The sequence below is a fragment of the Neoarius graeffei genome, chromosome 4, assembly GCF_027579695.1.
Source record: "Neoarius graeffei isolate fNeoGra1 chromosome 4, fNeoGra1.pri, whole genome shotgun sequence".
Lineage (NCBI taxonomy): Eukaryota > Metazoa > Chordata > Actinopteri > Siluriformes > Ariidae > Neoarius > Neoarius graeffei.
In genome coordinates, this window is record NC_083572.1 from 89,425,746 (window position 1) to 89,451,904 (window position 26,159).

The window sequence follows — 26,159 nt, forward strand, 5'->3', positions numbered from 1 at the left end:
CTCTGGTGACGGTGGCAGAGAAGAGGACTATGGACAAACTACTGAACATCATGGATGATGCCAGTCACCCTCTACACACCATCATCAGCAACCAGAGGAGCCTGTTCAGTGATAGAATGCTCCTTCCCAAGCGCAGGACTAACAGACTTAAAAACTGCTTTGTCCCTCACTGTACAACTCCTCTCTGGGGGGAGGAGGGGTAACAGGAGGACAGAGGATGGGAAGGAGCAGTAGCCTAGCCTGACAAAAAGCAGTACTGGACAATGTGCAATATAAATGTGCAATATAATGTGCAATACGTCTCCTGCTGGACTTTTTTCATATCTTTTTTTTTTTATTTGTATATGTAAATACTTAATTTATCTAGAAGTTTTCTCTATTTTCTATTCTCTGTTTATCCTGTAATGATGCTACTGGAATTTTAATTTCCCTGAGGGAACCCTCCCAAAGGGATCAATAAAGTTCTATCTAATCTAATCTAATCTAATCTAATCTAATCTAATCTACTGAATTCTCTAATCTGATTGGTCAGAAGGTGTTTATTAGTTTTCTATAAAAGCAACTCTGACAATCAAGCCAGCTATAATTCAGACCACAGGTTATGTTAGTTATATTAAAGCTCACACCTAATATCTATAGAAACACCTTATTGTATGAGATAAAAATTATCTCATCTCATCTCATTATCTCTAGCCGCTTTATCCTTCTACAGGGTCGCAGGCAAGCTGGAGCCTATCCCAGCTGACTACGGGCGAAAGGCGGGGTACACCCTGGACAAGTCGCCAGATCATCACAGGGCTGACACATAGACACAGACAACCATTCACACTCACATTCACACCTACGGTCAATTTAGAGTCACCAGTTAACCTAACCTGCATGTCTTTGGACTGTGGGGGAAACCGGAGCACCCGGAGGAAACCCACGCGGACACGGGGAGAACATGCAAACTCCGCACAGAAAGGCCCTCGCCGGCCATGGGGCTCGAACCCAGGACCTTCTTGCTGTGAGGCGACAGCGCTAACCACTACACCACCGTGCCGCCGAGATAAAAATTATTCCTTCTTAATATAAAACATATCAACCTGACATCATTATTTTCCTACAACAGCATGCACCCAAGTATTTTATTCCTTACTTAAAACAATTGTCAGAAAGCAGCTTTACAGACATTCAGATATACACAATATGGCCAAAAGTACATGGGCACCTGACCATTACATCTATACACTGATCTTTGCTACAAAGTTGGAAGCACCCAATTGTCTTTGTATGCTGTCATATTATTAACTGGAACTAAAAGGCCCAAACCTGTTCCAGCACGACAATGCCTCTGTGCACAAAGCACAGTGTGTAAAGACATGGTTTGCCAAATTTGGAGTGGAAGAACTTGAGTGGCTGCACAGACCTCTGACCTTAACCTGACTGAACACCTTTGGGGTGAACTGCAATGCTGAGTTCACCCCAGGACTCCTCGCCCCACATCTAAGCCTGACCTCACTAATGCTCCTGTGGCCGAGTGATCACAGATCCCCACAGCCAAGCTCAAAATCTTTTCTAGAACAACAATCTGTTACAGCAGGAAAAGTGAGACCAACTCTGGATTGGGATGTTCAACAAGCACATATGGGTGTAGTGGACAGGTGTACACATACTTTTGGCCAAATAGGTACTGATACCGAGAATACAAGTCTTGATAATGTATTTACTGTAACCCCGACTCATTGGGGCTCTTTCATAAGTTACTACCTGCACCAATGGTCATGGAAATATCAAGACAATTATTCTATGATCGATGATAAATAAGGGGGCCAACAATACTTTTCAACCATAAATGCCATGGAAGGATGAAGGGGTTTTTACTAAGAATTTCATCCATGAAGTTATCAGTAATGTCAGCTATACCTGAGGCTTGGTACAAGAAGAAAGGTGATAGGGATCAGAAGCAGAATGATGACAATGACACAGATAGCCCAGACCCACGCCGCTACAGAAAACAAGAGGGACATAAGACAGGAGAGCATGAAAACACAGTAGTGTATGTATATGGCTTAGTAAAAGGAAACACCTGCTCAAAACCTCCATACCTGTAAAGGTGTTTTCTTCCTCTGAGTGACCTGTAGTGATACCGACAGCAAACTATTCCATTTAGAAAACAGGTCTAGAAAATAGCTTCAATTCAACTGAAAATGGAGCAGATTTAATTTCCTCACCTCTCACTGACAGCCAGCTTTCTAGACTCTCCATACCAGCAGTTGGGTTGACACACTTGTAAAATCCCTCATCAGCCTTAGTCACATTCTCCATCGTTACATTAGTATTATTCATGAACTTCAAACCATCTTTATAGATAAAGGCTTGATTTAAGTTGTAGGAAGTGTTACATAGTAAAGTTACTGTCTGTCCCTCCATTACAGGTTGAACTGGAATCTGGAGTATCACACGGCCATCTGGGGAGAAGAAGGAACACGGTGCGGTGTTACTATGATCTCTGAGTTTATTGTTGATATCAGAACTTCCATCCAGCTTTATCTATACCACTTAATTGTCAGGGTCATGGGGGAAACTGGAGCCAATCCCAGCTGATATCAGAACACACAGGACTTATCTATTAGACTAATATTATTTTAAGCCTGCATGGATATCGTTACCTCTGCCAACTTTGTTGGAGGAGGTTATGTATTCATCTCCGTTTGCTTGTTTGCCTCTTTCTATCATCCATCCTGTGCTTATCCTGTGCAGGGTCGCGGGCAAGCTGGAGCCTATCCTAGCTGACTATAGGTGAGAGGTGGGGTACACCCTGGACAAGTCGCCAGGTCATCGCAGGGTTGACACATAGAGACAAACAACCATTCACACTCACATTCACACCTACGGTCAATTTAGAGCCACCAATTAACCTAACCTGCATGTCTTTGGACTGTGGGGGAAACCAGAGCACCTGAAGGAAACTCACGCAGACACGGGGAGAACATGCAAACTCCACACAGAAAGGCCTCCGTCAGCCACTGGGCTCGAATCCAGAACCTTCTTGCTGTGATACGACAGTGCTAACCACTACACCACCATGCCACCTGCCTGTCCCCAATGTAACTCAAAAAGTAGTGAACAGATTTTGATGAAATTTGGTGTACAGTTTTAGTACTGTTCTAGGTTCAAGAGCAGTATCCTCTGCTGCTACTGGCCACCTGGCCCCTCCTCCTCTTTGCTCCTGCCCAGCCTGCTCAAGACTGCTGTCTGTCCTGGTCCCCCGTTGATGGAACGACCTTCCCATTCAGGTCAGAACTGCCGACTCCCTGACTACCTTCAAGTGCAGACTAAAGACTCACCTCTTCAGGCTGCACCTCTCCCCTGCTTCCCTGCCCACTGGTGTAACTGCGTATCAGTCTTGGCCGACCCAGGCTGTGTACTGGGGTTAGCCATTTGAGTTCTCTATTTACTTATACTTTATATAGTTGGTTTGTTTCCTTGGCTGTTTGAATATTGATACTTCAACAGAATATTACACTAGGCATTGTTGTCACTTGTTCAGTTGGCACTAGAACTTTCTTGTCTAGAAGTTCAGCACTTCGTGCACCTGACTTTTGCACTTGCTGTACGTCACTCTGGATAAGGGCGTCTGCTAAATGCCATGTAATGTAATGATTTGATTTTGATGTTGATAATATATGGCTTGGTGGCGGTATGCACTCTATAGTGTGCCCTTCTAGTTCATTAAGTTACTGCTGCAAAAGGCAGGCATCCATCCATTTTGGCATATCACGACAGTGACGTGGCCACTCTGATGGCTTCATCTATCAAAGTGTCTAGGGAACATTATAGTAGTGGTTTCCCGTTGCCTACTACTGGATTATTATAGAGGTTTTCACCTCTCAACCATTCACACTCGCATTCACACCTATGAACAATTTAGAGCCACCAATTAGCCTAACCTGCATGTCTTTGGACTGTGGGGGAAAACGGAGCCCCCAGAGGAAACCCATGCAGACACAGGGAGAACATGCAAACTCCACACAAAAAGGCCCCCTGTCGGCCACTGGGCTTGAACCCAGAACCTTCTTGCTGTGAGGCAATAGTGCTAACCACTACACCACCATGGCAAAAGGTATAGAGCAGTTAAAATAAGAACTGTACATTTAGGACGATGGAAAAAATTGATTGACTGATTGATTAAACAACAAATAAACAAACAAATGACTCAAATAATTTTAGTTAATACTAAATTGGATTAAATTCAAAATCATTATAGGTTATTAGAGTCTCAGAATGATTTTTAGCACACAAAAAAAAATCAACATGAAGCACCCTTCACTTGTAAAGTGCCTTGTTGCTCAGTAAGGATGTGTTTGTGATATGGAGCTCACCGCTCACAGTGATGTTGATGGTATTACTACGCTGATCCCCTCTGGCTGCTTCACACCAGTACAGGCCACTTAACCCTCCAGTGATGTTGTTAAAGCTGCACATGTGGGGTTTCTTCGGACTGACCCTGCCCTCCAAACAGCTTGAATTTACTTCAGCACCGGGGTACCGCCTCAGGGTCCAGTCTTTTCCACCACCGTTTACTGAACAGCACAGAGAAAACTGTTCACCTTTCAAGTGCTGACTGCTGTTAGGCCAGACATCCAGGGATGCAGGAGGTGAAGCTTAGTAGAGATGAGAGGACAAAGATTGGAGGGTGAAAGAGTTCAAAATTAAAGTTCAAACTGTGGGAATATCACTGGAGTAAACACAACAACATGAGCACAACAAGGCAGGAATGGTTTGAAACAGCATTATTCGTTGCTGAATGTAGATTTGTTGATTATAATGGCTGTCCCATTTACTTTGGGTATTTTTTTTCTATGGCAACATGCAATTGTCAGTAATAGATGTAATAACTCAGACCCTTTGGGGTGAAACTGAGATGGGTACGTCACATTCTGCCCTGAAAAATTCTTTTTCATATTGTCTCACTTTTCAGAAAAAAATTTACATTTGTCATTTTGCCCAAGACTGAACCCAAAGGTTATGTGTATTGGTGGAACTTGTTGAGTTTCTCAGTCTTACCTTCTGTGACCCTTAAAATCACAGAGTTACTCAGGAGGGTGGAATTTGTGTCCTGTTTCTGAGCTTTACACCAGTACTTGCCACTGTCCAAAGACGTCAGCGCTGAAATGGAGTAAGTGTGACGGTTCACTCTATGAGCACGGCTGGGGGTAGAAGCCTTACTGAGATTGTGTTTAAACCAACTGTAGAGCCACACTTCTGAAGAATTCCTTTCTACTTTACATGTCAGAACAATGGGTTCCCCAAGGTAGAAGTGCTCTCCCTGAGGCCAGGTAGTCAAAACAACTTCTGAAAGAATGAATTCAGTACTTTGTGTTAGTTCAAGACAGGAAATTGAACATTTTTTTTAAAGTAGGCAAAATGTATGTGTGTGTGTTATACCACCAGATGTTCTGTGTTTGGCCAATGATAAGAACAGTACTGGAAAAAAAAAAAACAACTTATTAAAATTCCCTTATAGACATGCAGGTATCCTGAAATCCAGTACCCATGAAGATATTTTAAGTGTTACTTTTGTTCCACTTTATCAAATACATATAACTTCCAGCTTGCCTGCGACCCTGTAGAACAGGATAAAGCGGCTAGAGATAATGAGATGAGATGAGACAACTGTAGTTCATTACATTATATCTTCATAAATATACAACGCATCTTATCACATTCATAAATCTAAGAAAAACTCACCTATAGCCACGACAACAAACAAACCTTTCATTTTCTTCACCAGAGGATCATTGTCTTTCTCCCAGTCCAGTTAGCAAGATGAGGAAAAGGCTATATAGCGGAGTAAAAAGACACCATGAGCAGGAAAGCATTTACATTCCCAGACATAATCACATTTTCACACTCCTCCCCTTCCTGTCCTTACAGATATACTGATTAATGATGCAGTCGTCTAGTTTATAAACAACAACAACAACAATCAAGACATGATTCTCATAAAGGAGCACCATATTTGAAATTCACAGATCCAGCAGGTTAATGAATATCTGTGCTGTAGTGAAAAATACACTCCAGAGAAACTGAGCGGCTGAGAACAAATAGTGTAAACTGACACACACTGGCAGGGAGCTCAAGGAAGTGGATCTCCTCCACCTTTAATATCTGTGAAGCAGAGCAGAGCTGTCATACTGTTATATGATAAAAATATAAGAATGGAAATAGCATGATGATACACTATATGGCCAAAAGTATGTGGATATCTGACCATCACACCCATATGTGCTTTTTCAGCATCCCATTCCAGATCTATTCCTCTGTTGCTGTTATAATAAGCTCCACTCTACTGGGAAGGCTTTTCACTAGATTTTGGAGTGTAGCTGTGGGGATTTGTGTTCATTCAGCCACAAGCATATTAGTGAGATCAGGAACTGATGTTGAGTGAGGAAGCCTGGGGTTCAGTCAGTGTTCCAGTTCATAACAAAAATGTTCAGTGGGGTTGAGGTCAGGGCTATGTGCAGGTGAGGACACTCAAATTCTTCCACTCCAAAGTTGGCAAACTATGTCTTCAAGGTGCTTGCTTTGAGCACAGTGGCAGTGTCATGCTGGAACAGGTTTGGGCCTCTTAGTTCCAGTGAAGGGAAATTTTAATGCTACTACATACAAAGACATTCTATACAATTGTGTGCTTCCAACTTTGTGGCAATGGTTTGGGGAAGGACCACATATGGCTGTGATGGTCAAGTGTTCACATACTTTTGACCATATAGCTTAATAAACAAAGCATGCTTGATGATGATTTGTCGAGTGAATACTAGGTCAACCATTTGTCCATTTCCTCCATTTTTCTCAGTCGTTCATTGCATCTGGCAAATTTTGTATATCCAGTCCAGTATCTTCAATTAATTGGTCTATGTATGTGAAACAGGGACGTCCTCTGGTTCTTTTTCCATGTGTAGGTTCCCAGAGTAGAAGTTTGCATATTATTTCATCTTTTTTTCTCCAGCAGTGACCGATGAACCTAAGTCTTCTTGTTCTTAATGTTTCCGACACTCGTGGAAGATTTCCATAAAGCTCTTTGTTGGTTTTGTGCTCTTTCCAGGAAACATTGAGAGCTAATCGTAGTAATCTTGTGTAGACTCCATCAAGCCTTCTTTCTAGTGATTTTGTAAGCGTCCAGCTCTCAGCACCATACAGTAACACACTTTCGACAGCAGCTATGAAAAAATTAGTTTTTAATTTTCTGCTTAGGGTTGATGACCACACATTTTCCATTTTATTTGCTGCAGACCATGCTTTTGCTATTCTGATGTCCATGTCTTTCTTGGTATTATCAATCCAAGATCCCAGATATTGGAAGTCAGCAACACACTTTAGTGTTTTGCCATTTGATGTAATAATATCCTCTTTTGACTGGTTATATACCATATACTCTGTCTTGGATTCGTTGACATGTAGACCAATTGTTTCAGTGGTGATTTCTACTTGATGCAGTAACAACTGTGCTTTTTCTAGTGTATCTGAAATTAAAGCGATATCATCGGCAAAGTCGGTGTCAATAATGATTGTAGCAGGATATCTTGAACTGCGACTGTGGGATAATGTGAAGCCTATAATCCAATGCAATAATGAAAAGGAGAGGTGCTAAAGTGTCACCTTGAAGAACTCCTGCCGATATTTCGAAGAAATCTGTTTCGCCATCAGGAGAAAGAACTTGTGTTTTGTATCTTCATAAAGTGTTTTCACAGCATTAACAATGATTGCTGGTATACCGTATGCTTCTAGGATTTCCATTAGTTTACCTCGGTGAATGGAATCGAAAGCTTTGCTGAAGTCAACAAATGTTAGAACAGCTGATAAATTCTTTGCCTTGATTCCTTCTATTAGTCTACGAAGAGTTAATATCTGTGCTGAAGTCGATCTGTTTGGGCGGAATCCATTTTGATTTATGTGGAGAAGTGGTTCAATGTGAGGTCTAATTCTGAACAGTAGCATCTTGTTGTAGATTTTGGCTGCAATTACTGATAAACTTATTCCTCTGTAATTTTTGGTGTATCCTAGGTCACCCTTTTTTGGGAGTGGTACAAGCCCACTCTTTCCCCATAGATCCGGTTTCTCTCTGTTGAAAGTTTGGTTACAGACTTCCAGCAGGGGATCTATCAATGCCCCTGTCTTCCAGGCTTCTATTGGGATATTGTCAAGCCCGGCTGCTTTGCCACTGGAGAATGATTTGATGCATTTTTGTATTTCTTCTTTGGTGAAATTCTCTGTGCTTATTGGTAGAATATCTTCCACTACCTTGATGATTTCTTTAGGACTGATTTGAGGTGGTTTGCCTAAAAGATTACTGAAGTGTTCTTTCCATTTTGAGATCCGTTCCTTGGGATTGTTTGCTTTTATTTTTCCACTGGGTGTGTGTTTTCTTCCTGTAATCTCATTTACAGTTTTCCACGCAAGATGTGATTGGCAATTTTCAGAATCATTAGTAATAACACTGTTTTTCTCTGTGATATATGAGCTGAATTCGCGTGTATAAGCAGCATCAAGATCTTCTTTAGCTTTTTCGAGTATTGCAACACTAGATCTAGTTGATCTTCTTGAATTTGTTCTAGCTGCATTTTTTACTGCTTCACGTTTCAGTTTTATATCTGTGTTTTCCCAGGGCACCCTCTGTTTATGTTTTTCTTTTACAGGTATGTGAATTTTTGCAGATTGTTCATGTGCTACAACGATGTTGCTGTATGTAGTGTTAGCATTTTTATTTTCTGATAGATCTTGTAGTGCTTGGAAACGTTTTATGACTTCTGCGGCATATTCTGTCTTGACTTTATCTACAGAGAGCAGTCTACTCCAGTCATAGTTAATCCTCTTTCTGCTGGTCTTTTTGTGCATCCTGAGGCTTCATCGAATTTTTGATGATACTATTCGATGATCTGAATTTATTATGGTAAATAGGCTTCACAATTTAAGGCACTTAAATTTACTATGGTAATAGGCTTCACAATTTAAGGCACTGTTTCTCCATTTCTTGTTTGTAAGTATGTGGTCAAGTTGTGCTTTGTTGCCGTTGGGGTATATGAAAGACCAAAGCTTGCCTTTTTTCTTCTTGTACTGGGAACTTAAATTAATAAGATCACATTCTGTTGTGTGGGCGGCATGGTGGTGTAGTGGTTAGTGCTGTCGCCTCACAGCAAGAAGGTCCTGGGTTCGAGCCCCGGGGCCGGCAAGGGCCTTTCTGTGTGGAGTTTGCATGTTCTCCCTGTGTCCGTGTGGGTTTCCTCCGGGTGCTCCGGTTTCCCCCACAGTCCAAAGACATGCAGGTTAGGTTAACTGGTGACTCTAAATTGACCGTAGATGTGAATGGTTGTCTGTGTCTATGTGTCAGCCCTGTGATGACCTGGTGACTTGTCCAGGGTGAACCCCGCCTTTCGCCCGTAGTCAGCTGGGATAGGCTCCAGCTTGCCTGCGACCCTGTAGAACAGGATAAAGTGGCTAGAGATAATGAGATGAGACATTCTGTTGCAAAATCAAGAAGGTATTGACCATTACGGTTGGTAATTTTGTGGAATGATGACCCTTTAGAATCTTGTTGTCCAATTTTTGCATTCATATCTCCCCCAATTAGGATAACGTTATGCTTAAGAATACCTCTTACTAAATCTGACAAGTCAGCATAGAAATGTGTGACATCATTTTCGTCAGAGCAATTTGTTGGGCTGTAGCACGATATGATTGTTGTTGCAGGGTTTCCACTGAAGTTGGCGACCAATATTTGTGGGCTGATAGATTCAATGGTGTTAAGTGCTTTATAGCTGTGTGGGCTTAAGAGTATTCCTACTCTTCTAATTGTTGCATTGTTAGCAGCTTTTTCTGCTGATGCTGTTAATAGCATCCATCCATTTCCCATTTTGTGATGTCTAATATTGATGTCCTTGTGGTATATTCGGTGCTCTTGTATGCATAGCAAATATATTTGCTTTATAGCAAAATGCTTTCATTTCCAAAATGTATTCCTTTTGTCAAGCAATTAATTTTATCATTAAAGCAGAATATGTTCAGTTTACTTAAATAAAAAAAAAAATAAATCAAAAGACATTTTATATACAACCCCAATTCCAAAAAAGTTGTGATGCTGTGTAAAACATAAACAAAAACAGATTGTGAAGATTAGCAAATCATGGAAACCCTATATTTCTTTGAAAATAGTACAAAGACAACAGATCAAATGTTGAAACTGAGAAATGTAATTGTTTTTTGAAAAATATATACTCATTTTTAATTTGAGCAACACATTAGCAACACGTTTCAGAAAAGTTGGGACAGGGCAATAAAAGACTGAAAAAGTTGTGTAATGGTTAAAAAAAACTAATTAGGTTAATTGGCAACAGGTCAGTAACATAATTGGGTATAAAAAAAAAAGCATCCCAGAGAGGTGGAGTCTCTCAGAAGTAAAGATGGGGATAGGTTCACTGCTCTGTGAAAGACTGCATGGGCAAACAGTGCAACAATTTAAGAATAATGTTCCTCAATGTAAAATTGCAAAGAATCTGGGGATCACATTATCTATGCCATGTACCCATAGATTCTATGGTACATAGTATCTGTGATGTTCTGTTATTAACATTGGTTAAAGGGAGACCTCTAGTGGTCATAATTTGTCATAGTAGCGTTAATTTTGTGCCTTGAGTGTTCCCGTTGGCAGTTTAGAACGTATGAAGGAACTGTACAGTCACGATTTTCTTACTCTGTATCTTATGGCCAGGAAAACATTTGCCTTTTTACATTGAGTCTTAAGTAAAGCTTTGAAGAGAATTTCGGCGTCCTGCTTTTCTTGGGAAACCTGTTATCTATCTGCTGAGCTTGTAGCCACACACACACGAGCAGGGGCAGAATAGTATCATTAAAAGATTCAGACAATCTGGAGAAATCTCTGTATGCAAGAGACAAGGCTGAAAACTGACATTGGATATCTGTGATCATCAGGCCCTCAGGCAACACTGCATTAAAAGCAGACACGCGTCTGTAGTGGAAATCACTGTATGGGCTCAGGAATACTTCAGAAAACCATTGTCTGTGAAAACAGTTCATTACTGCATTCACAAACACAAGTTAAAACCAGATATAAATAATATCCAGAAACACCGCCACCTTCTCTGGGCCCGAGCTCTTTTACAGTGGACTGAGGCGAAGTGGGAAATTGTCCCAAGGTCTGACGAATCAAAAGTGGAAATTCTTCTTAGAAATCATGGACACCACGTTTTCCAAGTTAAAAAGGAGAGGGACCATCTGGCTTGTTATCAGTGCACAGTTCAAAAGCCAGCATCTGTGATGGTATGAGGGTGCATTAGTGCACATGACATGGGTAGTTTGTACATCTGGGAAGGCATCATTAATGCTGAATGATATATACACGTTTCAGAGCAATATGCTGCCATCCAGACAAAATCTTTTTTTCAGGGAAGGCAATGCCAAACTTCTTTCAGCAAGACAATGCCAAACTGCTTTCTGCACATATTAAAACTGCATGACTCCATAGTAAAAGAGTTCGGGTGCTAGACTGGCCTGCCTGAAGTCCAGACCTGTCTCCTATTTACAACATTTGGCACATTATGAAGTGACAAAGGAGACCCCGAACTGTTGAGCAATTGAAATTGTATATCAGGCAAGAATGGGACAACATTGCTCTTTCAAAACTACAGCAACTGGTCTCCTCAGTTCCTAAATGTTTACAGAGTGGTATTAAAAGTAGAGGTGATGCAACACAGTGGTAAACATGTCCCAGTCTCAATTTTTTTGAAACGTGTTGCTAGCATCAAATTCAAAATGAGCAAAAAATTTTCAAAAAACAATAAAATTTCTCAGTTGCAACATTTGATATGTTGTCTTTGTACTATTTTCAATTAAATATAGGGTTTCCATGATTTGCAAATTATCACATTCTGTTGTTATTTATAGTTTACACGGCGTCCCAACTTTTTTGGAATTGGGATTCCGTATTGAAATAGTGGTAATGTGAAAAATGACTCTGGTGCTCATTGTTTAGTTAGTGCTTTAATTTTATTATTCCTGTGAGAAGGTTGATGTTGTGTTCTGCATTGCTAGAGCAGTTACTGTTAGGTTTTGATCTGTCTGTAGCGAAGAAGGTTGAATTGACAAAGTGTGATCGAGAAATGCCGACCTCTGCCACCTAAGAGATTCTGCCTCGTGGATTGATCTGTGAGCAAACAGTCACTGACACAGACACAGCTGCTCAGAGATGTTTCTCAGTTTATTGTCAGACAAACGTGTATATATTCACATTCAAGAATGTGTTGTAGCTGTGTGATTGGATGATGATGTTATTGACGAAGCTAAGTTATCTATGTATAACGTAAATGGGTGTTGAAGCATTACATCACTGGTTTAGAATACACTACTGTATAAAAGAAGAGAGATATTATGCACCAATTACATCGCCTGTCAGGATCATAATCTTATGAAAAGAAGAAAGACATTACTGGTCAACATACCCTTCATTAAGCAAAGAGCAGAATGTGTGAGCAAAGATAAATCTCAAGGATTTGACTAACCAAAACAAGTAGCAATCAGAACAGCCTGTACCAGTGTCAAGCATGCCAAACATATATTTCTATCAGTTACAATAATGTTTGAATGGAGAAAAATGTTCAGTGATCTCTAACATCAGGGAAGATGCTCAGATTTCACAACTAGCTAAAAAACAAATGCAACGGAGCAAGAGCTTCTTTTTTCACGCACCATTTTCCAGCAATGTTCAATGTCATGTTAATGAGCAATCCAAAGTAGGATTCATGGAGACAACAAACACTGGACTCAAAGATCCAAAATGCAATATGACATAATTGCACTGAGATTTGTCTTGGCTTGGTGGCTATCTCTGAGATGACAAGAACAATGACATTCTGTTTGAGTAGAGTATACAGATTAGAGGAGATTAGAGAAGGAGAAGGTTAGTGAGCTGGACAGTCTAAAGGACTAAAGCACTATTGCATCACTCTCATTAGGTAGACATGATGTGAGAACTAACTCCCAATGGCATAAAAAAACTTGTCAATGAAAGAAATTTAAAACAAACAAGTAGAACTCAACACCAGTGGCATCAACAGGGATGCTGCCACCACCAACAATTATAGTCCATTCAGACAAAATCTAATTCGTTCATTTGCTGGTTGCAATTTATTCTATATAATTCCTACAAACATTCAACCACTCATTCTTGAGATATCAAGCTAAGGTGAATCTCAGACGGCTGCACAAACAGACAGACAGACAACCATTTTAAAAAAACATTTTTTCCTTCATTTGTTTTCTATACTGCTTATCCATTGTGGGTTGCAAGTAAGCTGGACCCAATCCCAGCTGACTTTGGGTGAGAGGTGGGGTACAACCTGGACAGGTGCCCAATCTATCGCAGGTCTAACACAGACAGACAGACATTCACACTCACATTCACACCTACAGTATGGGCAATTTAAAGTAGCCAGCTGACATAATGCATATGTCTTTGGACTGTGGGCGGAAACCAGAGCACCTGGAGGAAACTCATGGAGGCACGGGTAGGACATACAAACTCCACACAGAAAGGCCCCAGTCAACTGCAAGGTTCAAACCTAGAACCTGTTTATTGTGAGGTGACAGTGCTTACCATTGTGCTGCCATTTTAATTTTTTTATTTTAAAAAATTGAAGCTTGCATATTGTTTGTTCAGAAATATTAATGTTCAAGTCGTTCAGGGTGAGTTGCCCTTTAGTGCAGGAATAATTGAGTATACATTTAGTCACTGCAAATATGTAGCATGTAGCACCTATTATTATTATTATTATTATTATTATTATTATTACATACTGAAAAGTTCACAGTCTCAGTGTCTGGTCTGTTCATACTGTTGCATGTCCATCAGGTGTCCATGACCTTTGAGCAATAGCACATTCCACAACATGCTTGCAGTTCTGATCAATGCAAATTTTTTTCACAATCCCAACGTTATACTTGATCTTCAACTGATCCAAGAAATGCGGGTGTTTTATGAGGAATTAAGCCCAGTGCTCCTATTACTACTGGGATTACTATAGTTTTCCTCTTCCACATCCTCTCAGGTCAACATAGGTGTTGATCTTTTCAAATTCTTTCTGGCCAGTGTTACTATCTCCAGGCACTACGATAAGATTGAAATGGTTCAATGCCATGTGGTTAGATTTGTTTACAGTGATTATTCCCATTTCAGCCACGTATCACCCATGATCAAAGCACTGGGCTGGGATATTTTGGAACACTGTCAATCTATCAACCTAGTGTGCATGTTCTACAAGATCTATCAAGGGCAGCTTGGCATTCATCTTCCACCTGAAGTGTCTCGTAACACAAGAACATCCAGATTACCTAACTGTCAGCCTTTTCACCAACTTAGTACATCGAACAATATATTTAAATACTCCTTCTACTCAAGAATGATAAAGACTTGGAATAATTTACTTATATCCACAATTCCTGAGACTCTTGATAAATTTAAAGCCATTGCCACAAATATTCACATGGATATAGCTCATATGTTATATTTCATTTTATATTATAGAATTATTATTCTAGTCTATCCATCCATCCATTATCTGTAGCCACTTATCCTGTGCAGGGTCGCAGGCAAGCTGGACCCTATCCCAGCTGACTATGGGCAAGAGGCGGGATACACCTTGGACAAGTCGCCGGGTCATCACAGGGCTGACACGTAGAGACAAACAACCATTCACACTCACATTCACATTCACACCTACGGTCAATCTAGAGCCACCAATTAGCCTAACCTGCATGTCTTCGGACTGTGGGGGAAACCGGAGCACCCGGAAGAAACCCACACAGACATGGGGAGAACGTGCAAACTCCACACAGAAAGGCCCCCATTGGCCGTTGGGCTTGAACCCAAGGCAAGGCAAGGCAAGGCAAGTTTATTTATATAGCACATTTCATACACAGTGGCAGTTCAATGTGCTTTACAGAAGTAAAAGCAAAACAGTAAACATTCTCATCTCATTCTCATTATCTCTAGCCGCTTTATCCTTCTACAGGGTCGCAGGCAAGCTGGAGCCTATCCCAGCTGACTACGGGCGAAAGGCGGGGTACACCCTGGACAAGTCGCCAGGTCATCACAGGGCTGACACATAGACACAGACAACCATTCACACTCACATTCACACCTACGGTCAATTTAGAGTCACCAGTTAACCTAACCTGCATGTCTTTGGACTGTGGGGGAAACCGGAGCACCCGGAGGAAACCCACGCGGACACGGGGAGAACATGCAAACTCCACACAGAAAGGCCCTCGCCAGCCCCGGGGCTCGAACCCAGGACCTTCTTGCTGTGAGGCGACAGCGCTAACCACTACACCACCGTGCCGCCAAAACAGTAAACAATAGAGAATAAAATTACATAAAATAAATGGGAAAAATATAATAAGAATTAAACAGTAGTAGAAATAAAAAAAATAAAATGAAGTAGAAGTTCAAATAGGGGGAGAAAAAAAACAGCAGAATAAAATAGAATAAAAGTTAAGTAAAATTTGAAACATGCAGAAACTGTAAAAGTACAGATTATAAAAACATGTAAGGAAGACAATATTAATTATTTAACAGAAAGCATCTGAAAACAGCTTGGTCTTTAGTCTAGATTTGAAGCTGCCAACAGCAGGAGCATTTTTAATGTCCTCTGGCAGTTGGTTCCATAGCTGTACTGCATAGTAGCTAAAAGCTGCTTCACCACACTTTGTTTTAACAACAGGTTTTAATAGTAAATTTTTCTGTTGCGATCTGGTAGATCTGATTGGGTTAGGCCGCTGCAACATATCAGAGAGGTAATTGGGCCCTGTACCATTTAGAGATTTGTACACCAGCAGCAATGCTTTAAAGTCAATTCTGTAGCTTACTGGAAGCCAGTGAAGGGACCTTAGAATTGGAGTAATGTGCTCTGTTCTTTTTGTTCGTGTGAGAACCCTAGCCGCTGCATTTTGAATCACCTGAAGTCGTTTGATGGTCTTTTTTGGCAGGCCTGTGAAAAGGCCATTGCAGTAATTAACCCTACTAGAGATGAAGGCATGTATCAGTTTTTCCAGATCATTTTTTGACATAAGTCCTCTTAGTTTGGAAATGTTTTTTAGGTGATAGAATGCCGTTTTAGTGATTGCTTTCATGTGACTGTCAAAGTTTAGCTCGCTGTCAATGAAAACACCAAGATTTTTAACCATTTCTTTGGTTTTAATCCCTTTTGTGTCAAGAATACTGGTAATCCTGAGTCTTTCATCTTTTTTTCCAAATAGAATTACTTCTGTTTTATCTGAGTTCAGCTGAAGAAAATTTTGTGACATCCAGTTTTTAATTTGATCGATACACTGGTAAAGACATTCAAGGGGGGCATAATCATTAGGTGATAAAGCAAAATAAATTTGGGTGTCATCTGCATAGCAGTAATACAAAATTGAATTGTTATTGATAATTTGCCCAAGTGGGAGCATATAAAGGTTGAAAAGTAATGGTCCAAGAATCGACCCCTGGGGGACACCACAGGTCAAGGACATTGACGTTGAGGAACAATTTCCCATGGTAACAAAAATGCTTCTATCTTTTAAGTATGAATTTAACCAATTGATAACTTTACCAGTCAACCCAACCCAGTGTTCAAGTCGATATAGCAGTATGTTGTGATCAACAGTATCAAAAGCTGCACTGAGGTCCAGTAATACCAGGACCGATGTTTTGCCTGCATCAGTATTAAGACGTATGTCATTTATAACTTTAATCAGCGCTGTTTCAGTGCTATGATTGGCACGAAAACCTGACTGAAAATTATCAAAACGGCTGTTTGATATCAAGAAGGCAGTTAATTGATTGAAGACAATTTTTTCAAGGATTTTCCCGATGAATGGTAGATTTGATATTGGCCTGTAGTTATTTAATACTGAAGGATCCAGATTATTTTTTTTAAGTAGGGGCTTTACAACGGCTTTTTTCAGGGACACAGGAACAACGCCAGTCTCTAGGGATGTATTTATAATTTGAAGCACATCTATAATTATAAGATGAAGAACAGACTTAAAAAAGTTGGTGGGCAGAATGTCCAATTCAGATGTTGAGGAACTGAGATTTTGTACAGTTTTTTCAAGAGTCTCATAATCAATTAAACAAAATTCTGACATTGTGTTGAAGTTATCTATTTGTGTCATTGGTGATTGCAGTTTTTCAATTTTTTGCAGCTGAGATATATTATGAGCAATATTCTGCTGTATTTTATCAATTTTACCTTTGAAGAAGGATGCAAACTCATTGCATTTATTAACTGAGAGAAGTTCAGGTGCTAATTGTGGTGGGGGATTAGTTAGCTTCTCTACTGTTGAAAATAGCACACGGGCATTGTTCATATTCCTGTTTATGATATTGGAGAAGAAAGACTGTCTTGCTTTACGAATTTCATAATTATAATTACAAAGCATCTCTTCATGGATTTGATAATGGATGTGAAGTTTAGATTTGTGCCATTTTCTTTCAGTCTTTCTACATTCTCTCTTTAGCAGTTTAACAGCCGGGTACTGCTTCCATGGTGCTTTCTGCTTATCATTGACTCTTTTGATTTTGAATGGAGCAATATCATCCATAATTTGGGTCATATTTAAATTAAAAATTTCCAGTAAATCATCTACAGAGTCTGACATTTTGGTTGAGTTCTGAGAGAGAGCTTGCTCAAAGAGAGCACATGTGTTGTTTTTTATGACTCTCCTACCCATAATCGTTGAGCTGTTCTGAATGTGAGGAGACATAGAAACATCAGTGAAAACACAAAAATGATCAGATAAGGCCAGGTCAACAACAGTAGTAGAAACAGTAAGACCCTTTGTGATGACGAGGTCAAGGGTATGACCACGAGAGTGGGTCGGCCCCTGTACATGTTGTACTAGGTTGAAGTTGTCAATAAGTGCAAGTAGTTCTTTGGCATAAGTGTTTTCAGGATTATCTACATGCAAGTTAAAATCCCCAGATATAATAAGACAATCAAACTCTAAGCAAATGACTGACAACAGTTCACCAAACTCTTCAAGAAAGACTTTGGCTGAATGTTTCGGAGGCCTATAAATAGTTAATAATAATATGTTAGTAGAGCATGTAACAAGTGCACATAAGTGTTCAAAGGATGTAAAATCACCAAGTGAGGATTGTTTACATTGAAAAGAGACTTTGAATATATTTGCGATCCCTCCACCTTTCCCTTGTCGGGTAACATTCAAAAAATTAAAATTTGGGGGAGCTGCTTCAATAAGGGTGGTAGCACTATTTGCTTGATCCAGCCAAGTTTCAGTTAGAAGCAAAAAATCAAGATTGTGTTTGCAGATAAGATCATTAATTAAAAATGACTTGTTTAAAAGTGATCTAACATTCAGAAGAGCTAGCTTTACAGAAAGTCTAGAAGTAATATCTGCTTGTGCACTCTGATATTGTTTTAAAACAGGAAGGAGATTAGATTGGTTTACCCCCTGGGTTAAATGTGCTCTATGTTTTCTATTTCTTATCAACACAGGAATAGAGAATGGCATAGGCATATAGGGTCCCAGCTGGTTTTCAAAACTACACCCATTTGCAGGGACCCAGAGTACATCAAACAAAACTTTCTAAATGTTCCATTTGGTTTGAGGGTGAAAGGATTGGAGATGACATGTATCTTTTAGATGGTGAGCCAGCTGAAAGTCCTGGGTGAACACAATTTTGATGAACTGGGTACACTGCTTGTCGCGACAGATTTGGGCTGGAAAAAGAGAGTGTAGTCATTGGCAGCAATCTCTGCATGCTATTTGGGAAATCCATACGTGTGGAAGAGGAAGATGGCGTCATGAAGTCAGAAGAGCAAGAAATTGGTGAGTTCTTTGTATGGCAGTTTGTCTCTGATTTTTGGCAGTCTGTCTTTGAATCTTGGCAGTCTGGCAGATCAGAAGAGCGAGAAATTGGTGAATTCTTTGTATGGCAGTTTGTCTCTGATTTTTGGCAGTCTGTCTTTGAATCTTGGCAGTCTGGCAGATCAGATGTCTGTGTGTCCTTGATGACGACTTGCAAAGATGATTGTTTTGTCTTTGCAGAGATATTGTTTTTTGTAACTATGTCCGTCTGCGACATCTTATCAACTGTTTTCCTCAATGCTGGCTGAGAAAAGATTGCAAGTCTGTAATGGTCTACTAAGACCTTGGCTCCAATCCAGCTGAGTTCAGTGCTATTTGGCTTGAAAAATTCTCTGCGATTCCAGAAAAGGTTAAAATTGTCTATGAAGTTCATACCAAATGAAAAACAAGTTTTTCTAAGCCAGGTGTTAAGACTGAAGAGTCGAGAAAATGCAAAACTTCCTCTTGCTGGGAGTGGGCCACTAATAAAAGATTGTATTCCAGTCTTATAGAGATCAGAAAAAAGTTTTCTGAAATCATCTTGGACAAACAGCTGTTCTCTGAAAACATCATTTGCTCCCACATGCACAACAATACGTTTGATAGTTTTATGCTCTGACATGAGTTTCAAAATGCTGTCTTTGGTGTCAGAGATAGATGCATTTGGAAGACAGCAAATAATCATCCCATGACCTTTTAAATTTCTTACAGTGGAATCACCAAGAACAAGGGTTGTGGGATCAGGTGGTGTAACGAGCTGCTTTTTGCCTCTTCCCACAGCTCTTCGATCTTGGTGCGATCTCTTTTTACGATGTGTTTGTCCGCTTGAAAAATCCTCTTCCACATCCCTGAGGCATTCAAATTTGTTCTGAAGCCTTATGGGCTGTGAATTTTCCATAGGATTGTAAATCCTATTGTAATTTGTAGAACGAGCTGGTGTTGAGGTAATTACTCTTCTGTTTTTATTTTTGGGCTTGCCACCCATCATTTGCCAGTTTTCTGTACTCACATTTTGCCCAGCTTGATCGATGAATTCCTCCACTCGATTTGCAATGCCATCGGTCTGTCGGAGTGCAATCTCTGCATTCTCAGCCACTGTTTCTTTACTCCTTTCCTGAGATATCGCTTTTAATTTGTCCGTCTTTGGCAGAGCATCAATCTTTGATTCCAGGATAGAAATCCTCTGTTCTAGTTCCATGCATTTTCTGCAGGATATTTTGCCCCCTGGCATTTTGTCTTAAAAGCTAACTTATCTTATAAAGATGAAAAATAAAATGAAAAAATAGTGGAAATTAAATTAAAATTAAATTAAAAGCTGATAAAGATGAAAAATAAAATGAAAAAATAGTGGAAATTAAATGAGAAAGTAAAGTATAGAAATAAAGATCAAGAAAGCAGGAGCAAAGCAAAGAAGCGTCCTACTCGCTTGAGTAGGAGGAGGAACCCAGGACCTTCTTGCTGTGAGGCGACAGCGCTAACCACTACACCACCATGCTGCCCTCTTCTAGCTTAATTGAATCAAATGTTATTTGATTATTTATATTTTTTATTATTCTTTGAACCCCTAGTAGAGTTATGCTGACTTAGGAGTATACCGATTATACATTAAAGATTACAAAGATCTGCCTTCTTGTCCATCAAAGTGATGTCTGGCCTGTTATGTTCAATTTTCCAATCTGTCTGTATAATAAAGTCCCAGTGGATTTTTGCATGCTCGTTCTCCAATACTTTACCTGGTTCGTGGAGATACCACCATGGTTAATGGTGATAAGAAGGCACAATGAAGAGGTATTTGAGTATTGTATTGTATTTGATACCATTCCTTTCCAAAGCATAAATGGAGCCTAATATAGCTGTAAATTGTTAATTTAACTTATCTGTGAAACTACTGATTTTGAGAAGGAAATTAAATTATTATTGTGGAATTGTTATCATTTTCTGACTGTTCATTTGAATGCTCATACTGGACTAGGCAGGGAAATCTATTGGCACACCAGCCCCACCAAGAATTTTTTTCACCAGCCGCCACTGCTGGGGTGGGTTAGAGAAGCCACTTTGGGACTAAAAGTTCGCTGGACCAGCAGGAATGGCTGAAGCGCCCTTGAGCAAGGCACCTAACCCCCAACTGCTCCCCAGGCTGCTCTGGGTACGTCGTATGTTGCTCTGGATAAGAGCATCTGCTAAATGCCCGTAATGTAGTATTGACTTGAAAGCCATATTTCTGACGTAGACTCCAATGGAAGATTTAAGCATCCCTTGTAATGCCATCTCTTATAATCTTTTTGTGCGAGCATTTTGCAAGAGCTTACTATGTGAGTAACGTTCTCAACTCTTTCTCCACAGAGCCTACTATTTGTCAGAGAGTTCTTGTTGATATATTATGGCTTTCTTCACTACATTAGCATTTAGAGCTGCAATTAGCAGACTCATTATTATTATTATTATTATTATTGGTGACGGGTGGCACGGTGGTGTAGTGGTTAGTGCTGTCGCCTCACAGCAAGAAGGTCCGGGTTCGAGCCCCGTGGCCGGCGAGGGCCTTTCTGTGCGGAGTTTGCATGTTCTCCCCGTGTCCGTGTGGGTTTCCTCCGGGTGCTCCGGTTTCCCCCACAGTCCAAAGACATCCAGGTTAGGTTAACTGGTGACTCTAAATTGACTGTAGGTGTGAATGTGAGTGTGAATGGTTGTCTGTGTCTATGTGTCAGCCCTGTGATGACCTGGCGACTTGTCCAGGGTGTACCCCGCCTTTCATCCGTAGTCAGCTGGGATAGGCTCCAGCTTGCCTGTGACCCTGTAGAACAGGATAAAGTGGCTAGAGATGATGAGATGAGATTACTGGTGACCCGATTCAGTGAAAAGATCCGAAATTCCCTTCACTCGTGTTCCTGTGTGACATCCAAAGGGACTTTTAATTTGGCGGTGTGTGGACCGGAAGTATAGCCCCAACTCATACTGGTGGGGCAACTGATGAATGAAAGGTTTTTATCACCATCCTTGGCTGATTTTCCAGTGCAGATATTGTGTAGTGAAGATAGTTACTGTGAGTATGTGTGTATTTGTGTGTATAGACGCTGTGTGTGTGCGTTAAGTCTATTTTATCCGAAATGGGCTTGATCACAGATTTTAATCACGAGACTGAAGTTGGTTTATTTATTCAGTTGTTCTGTTCCACCTTAAAATATCCAGCACTTACAGTCTCTTGCCTATAGGTGTCGCTTTAACGCCCACTAAAATGACCTGAGGCGATGCAATTCAGTGAACACTTGTGCAGAGAGGAAAAACCTGCTGATTTTGCATGCTATTTCAAAAACATGATAATTGCATATGAATTGTGTTTAGTGTATTGTATAAATACTCAAGATGAAGACATGTTTTACTGTAGGGATTTTTAATAATAGACCTGTGAACTTGGCTTTTGTAAGTCTTGAATACAGGCAAATTGCACTTTCTGCCAAATTACTGTGCCATTATCTTCTGATTTTCAAAGCGTCTCATAAATCTGATAATTGCATATGACAATAGGGTGTGATGTACTATCAAAATACTCAATATGAAGAAATATTACTGGAGGATATTTTTAAATTGGCCCTTTTAGCTTGGCATTTGAGACTATTGAATACAAGCAAATTTGATTTTCTGCTGAATTCCTATGATGTTGTCTCCTCATTCTCAAAACATCTAAAAAAGAATCTTGTGGTCCTTTGAGCTTGGTATGCGAGAAATTGTCTTCTACTTATTTGCTCTAGATTTTTCTCTTTGAACACCTTGCTTGCTCCAAAGAGCACAGAAATTGACCAGCATCCCTATAACACCTTTAGTGACTGAGCAAATTAGAGGGCATTGATATCTCTACCAGAACCCAGCTTCCAATTCAATATTAAGGAGCCCACCCTGAAGGAGGCACATGATGCTGCCAGAACAAGCTCAGCACCAGGGCCTAGCAAAGTGTCATACATGGTCTATAACAGTGCTCCTGTACTGATTGTGGAGAATTATCAAGTTGGTATGGTGGAGAGGAAAGATGGCACAGCAGCGTTGATTTGCAGAATCACCATTGAAAGAGGAGAACTTTGAGCAGTTCACTTGAATCCTTCTCCTCAGTGTTGAGGGCAAAGTATTCTTCAATATTGTTGCCTGATTCCTGACAAAGTTTCTCCTGAGGAACTTGTATATCAATACGTCCATGCAGAAGGTGTCCTAAAGATGACCTCATAATGGTTTACCACCTCTAGAACATCAGCATGGCACTGGCTGGACAAATGTATTACCACTGGGTGTACCATTTTAGTGACATTGCTCACCTTGGCCATGAACATGTTTGTCAAGTTGGCGGAAATGGAGTGTGGAGGCCTCCTGACCAAGTTCAGTGTTGGGCAGCCACTCATCAGGATATTCATGGATGACCTAATGGTGACATCATCAATGCTGGTATGCAGATGGATCTTCATCACCTGAGCCTGGATGAATTTCAAACCAGTGAAGTCCAGGTCCCTAGTTGGAAGGAAGGGGAAAGTAACTGACAAACTTTGTTTCTTCACAGGAGGTACCCAGATCCTGTCAGTCACTAAGAAGTCACTAAGAACCTGGGTAAGGTCTTTGACTGCATCCTGAAGGACACGGCAGCATTCTGGGCAACCAACAATGAGCTACAGACATGGCTAACAGCTATAGACAATCTTTCTCCTCAGATCGAGCAGGGTTGGAGGAATTTGTACCGGCAGGATTGTAGGGATGTGGTAGCAGGGTGCATGGATCAGATAGGAGCAAGCAATGGACTGAAGGATCTTGTAGATGGAGATCTGCTAATACAAATAAAGTTTCTGATCCAGTTGGTTTATGATGTCCTCCCCAGCCCATCCAACCACTTCATTGTGATATGGCAGAAACCCCAACATCCTGACTGTGCCAGAGAAGAGGACATTTTAAATTCCCAGACGCCATCACAGTAACAGCACTTAGGTCAGACATTGTCTTGATGTCAGATTTCCACAAGACAAGTGATCGTGCTAGAGCTCACAGATCCCTGAGAAGATCAGGTAGAAAGGAAGACGGCAAAATCAGAGGGTCTGGTAGGAGAATGCTGGAGCCAAGGATGAAAGGCTCAGTGTGAGCCCATTGAAGTTGGCTGCAGAGGCTTTGGAGACTGGCCCTCAAGCGTCTTGGCATCACAAAGCTGCACATTAGGAGAGCTATCATAAACACCACAGAGGCTGTAGAAAAAGGCATCGAGATGGCTGTGGATTAAGTGGGGTGATCTGTGGACTACGTAAACTACTCAGACACAAACACTGTTAAATGAGCTTAAGTGAGAATTAACCAGAAAGTGTTATTTGGGTGTATTGACTAGTCTCAAATGCTAAATTCACAGGTCTATTATTAAAAATTCATACAGTAAAATTTCTTCCTGTTGAGTATTTTGAGAGTATATTACACATTTTCATATGTAATTGTCTGATTTGTGAGGCATTTTGAAAAATCAGAAGATAATAGCACAGGAATTAGGCAGAAAGTGCAATTTGTTTGTATTGAATAATCTCAAAAGCCAAGTTTGCAGGTCTATTATTAAAAATCCCTACAGTAAAATGTCAAGTTTGTTTGTATAGCACTTTTAACAATAGACATTGTCCCAAAGCAGCTTTACAGAATCTGAATGACCCAAGACATGAGCCAATTTTATCCCTAATCTATCCCCAATGAGCAAGCCCGTGGCGACGGTGGCAAGGAAAAACTCCCCCAGACAACACGAGGAAGAAACCTCAAGAGGAACCAGACTCAAAAGGGAACCCATCCTCACCTGAACAACAACAGACAACATGACTACACTGTAAAACATTTCAAACTGGTTTAACTTGGAAATGCAAGTTCACCTGCTGCCTTGAAAATGCAAGTTAACTCAATTTGACGATTATCTTTGTTTCAACTCAGAAAAAGTCTCAATTAGTCAAGGCAACTAGGTAATTCAAGTATAACCTTTGAGAACTTGCACAGATGAGTTCAAATTAAAACACTTCTCAGAGCTCATTGAGTTAAAAAGTGGACATAACTAAACAAGGCTGAAATGTTTTACGGTGTATAACATTAACAGTTTTAACATGAAGTCAGTTTCGTTGAGGTTATAACTCTTCATTGATGGAAATTTGAGTGCAAAACTGTTCATGACAACCGCAGTCCTAAAGTTAGCAAGTCAACTGTAGTCCTCAGCCATAAAAGCATGCCTTCATATTGAGTATTTGTACAATACGCTAAACACGTTTTCATATGCAATTGTCATGTTTTTGAAATAGCATGCGAAATGAGCAAGGTTTTTCTGTTTTTTCACTTTATTCATTACACAGTATTAAATTGTGCAAGTAATTTTAATGCGCTTTTGGCGCCATCTACAGGCGGAAGGTAGTAAGTCCTGGATAATTTAAGGTGGAACGGAAAATCCGAACTTCATGTGGTTTATTTATTTATTGTGTTAAAATAGAGAGAGCTTGGGGGTTTTCCTCCTACCGAGCACCTAGAACAACTTATATTGCTAAAATAATTTATTAAAGATTGTGTATTAAGATCCAGCTCCCTTGCTTTTCTGTGTTGCGGAAGATTGTAGTAGTTTAGAAAATGCATACTACTGTACTAAACAGTATGGGGAAATAGTACGCACGCGGATATGCAGCCGCACTATTTAGTACTGTAGTATGCTAATATCAGTGTGACTAGCATAAATAGTGAGCTAGCATATCCGCATAAAGAATGTGTTTACAGTAACACTGAGCGTCTTGTTTAACCCAAAATCTCTATATTTAGAGAAATTGAAGACTGTACTTTATAAATTTAGACACTTTACCCTGAAATTTATCAAATTTTGATGATAAAGCATATCCTAAATATGAATATTTAGACATTTCCCATTTGTTTAGCTTCCTTTTAGGAAGTCCTTTGACAAGTCAGCAGGTTCATCTTTCCTTTCTGTCTTTCTTTGTCACTGATTAACCTCAGTGAAGTATAAATGGTAGTGGGGAAAAGTCCAGTGGCACCACTATTCCTGAGTCAGGGTTTAAATACGTAGACATTTCAAATACCTACTCAGTCCATGAGTTCAAGACTAAAGAGGGAATCATCTCTTTTTGTTTCTTTAGAGTCATAAGGCAAAATGAACGACTTTGCAGTGCTGAACACCGGCCGAAAGATGCCACTCGTCGGATTAGGGACATGGAAGAGTGAGCCTGGAAAGGTGAATGTACAATTATTCCATGCATAATATA

At 40.2% G+C, this 26,159-nt stretch overlaps 2 protein-coding genes across 4 annotated transcripts in view; one reads left to right on the forward strand and one right to left on the reverse strand.

Moving 5' to 3' along the window:
- Positions 1–26,159, reverse strand: part of LOC132885357 (sialoadhesin-like) — a 28,647-nt gene that overhangs the window by 2,448 nt on the left and 40 nt on the right. The window contains exons 1-8 of one of the 3 annotated variants that reach the window (XM_060919969.1): positions 6,000–6,043; positions 5,734–5,823; positions 5,431–5,469; positions 5,050–5,337; positions 4,365–4,646; positions 2,214–2,450; positions 2,088–2,117; positions 1,906–1,987 (exon numbers count right to left, since the gene is read on the reverse strand). In XM_060919969.1, the coding sequence (XP_060775952.1) occupies positions 1,906–1,987; positions 2,088–2,117; positions 2,214–2,450; positions 4,365–4,646; positions 5,050–5,337; positions 5,431–5,469; positions 5,734–5,764 (989 nt within the window). In that variant the 5' untranslated portion in view covers positions 5,765–5,823; positions 6,000–6,043. Of the gene's footprint in view, positions 1–1,905; positions 1,988–2,087; positions 2,118–2,213; positions 2,451–4,364; positions 4,647–5,049; positions 5,338–5,430; positions 5,470–5,733; positions 5,824–5,999; positions 6,044–26,159 lie in introns of those variants that run through there. The other 2 variants (XM_060919971.1, XM_060919970.1) reach the window with 2 other exon arrangements.
- akr1a1b (aldo-keto reductase family 1, member A1b (aldehyde reductase)) overlaps positions 21,832–26,159 on the forward strand; it is a 42,402-nt gene continuing 38,074 nt past the window's right edge. The window contains exons 1-2 of the mRNA XM_060919972.1: positions 21,832–21,952; positions 26,034–26,128. Of these exons, the coding sequence (XP_060775955.1) occupies positions 26,048–26,128 (81 nt within the window). The 5' untranslated portion in view covers positions 21,832–21,952; positions 26,034–26,047. The remainder of the gene's footprint in view (positions 21,953–26,033; positions 26,129–26,159) is intronic.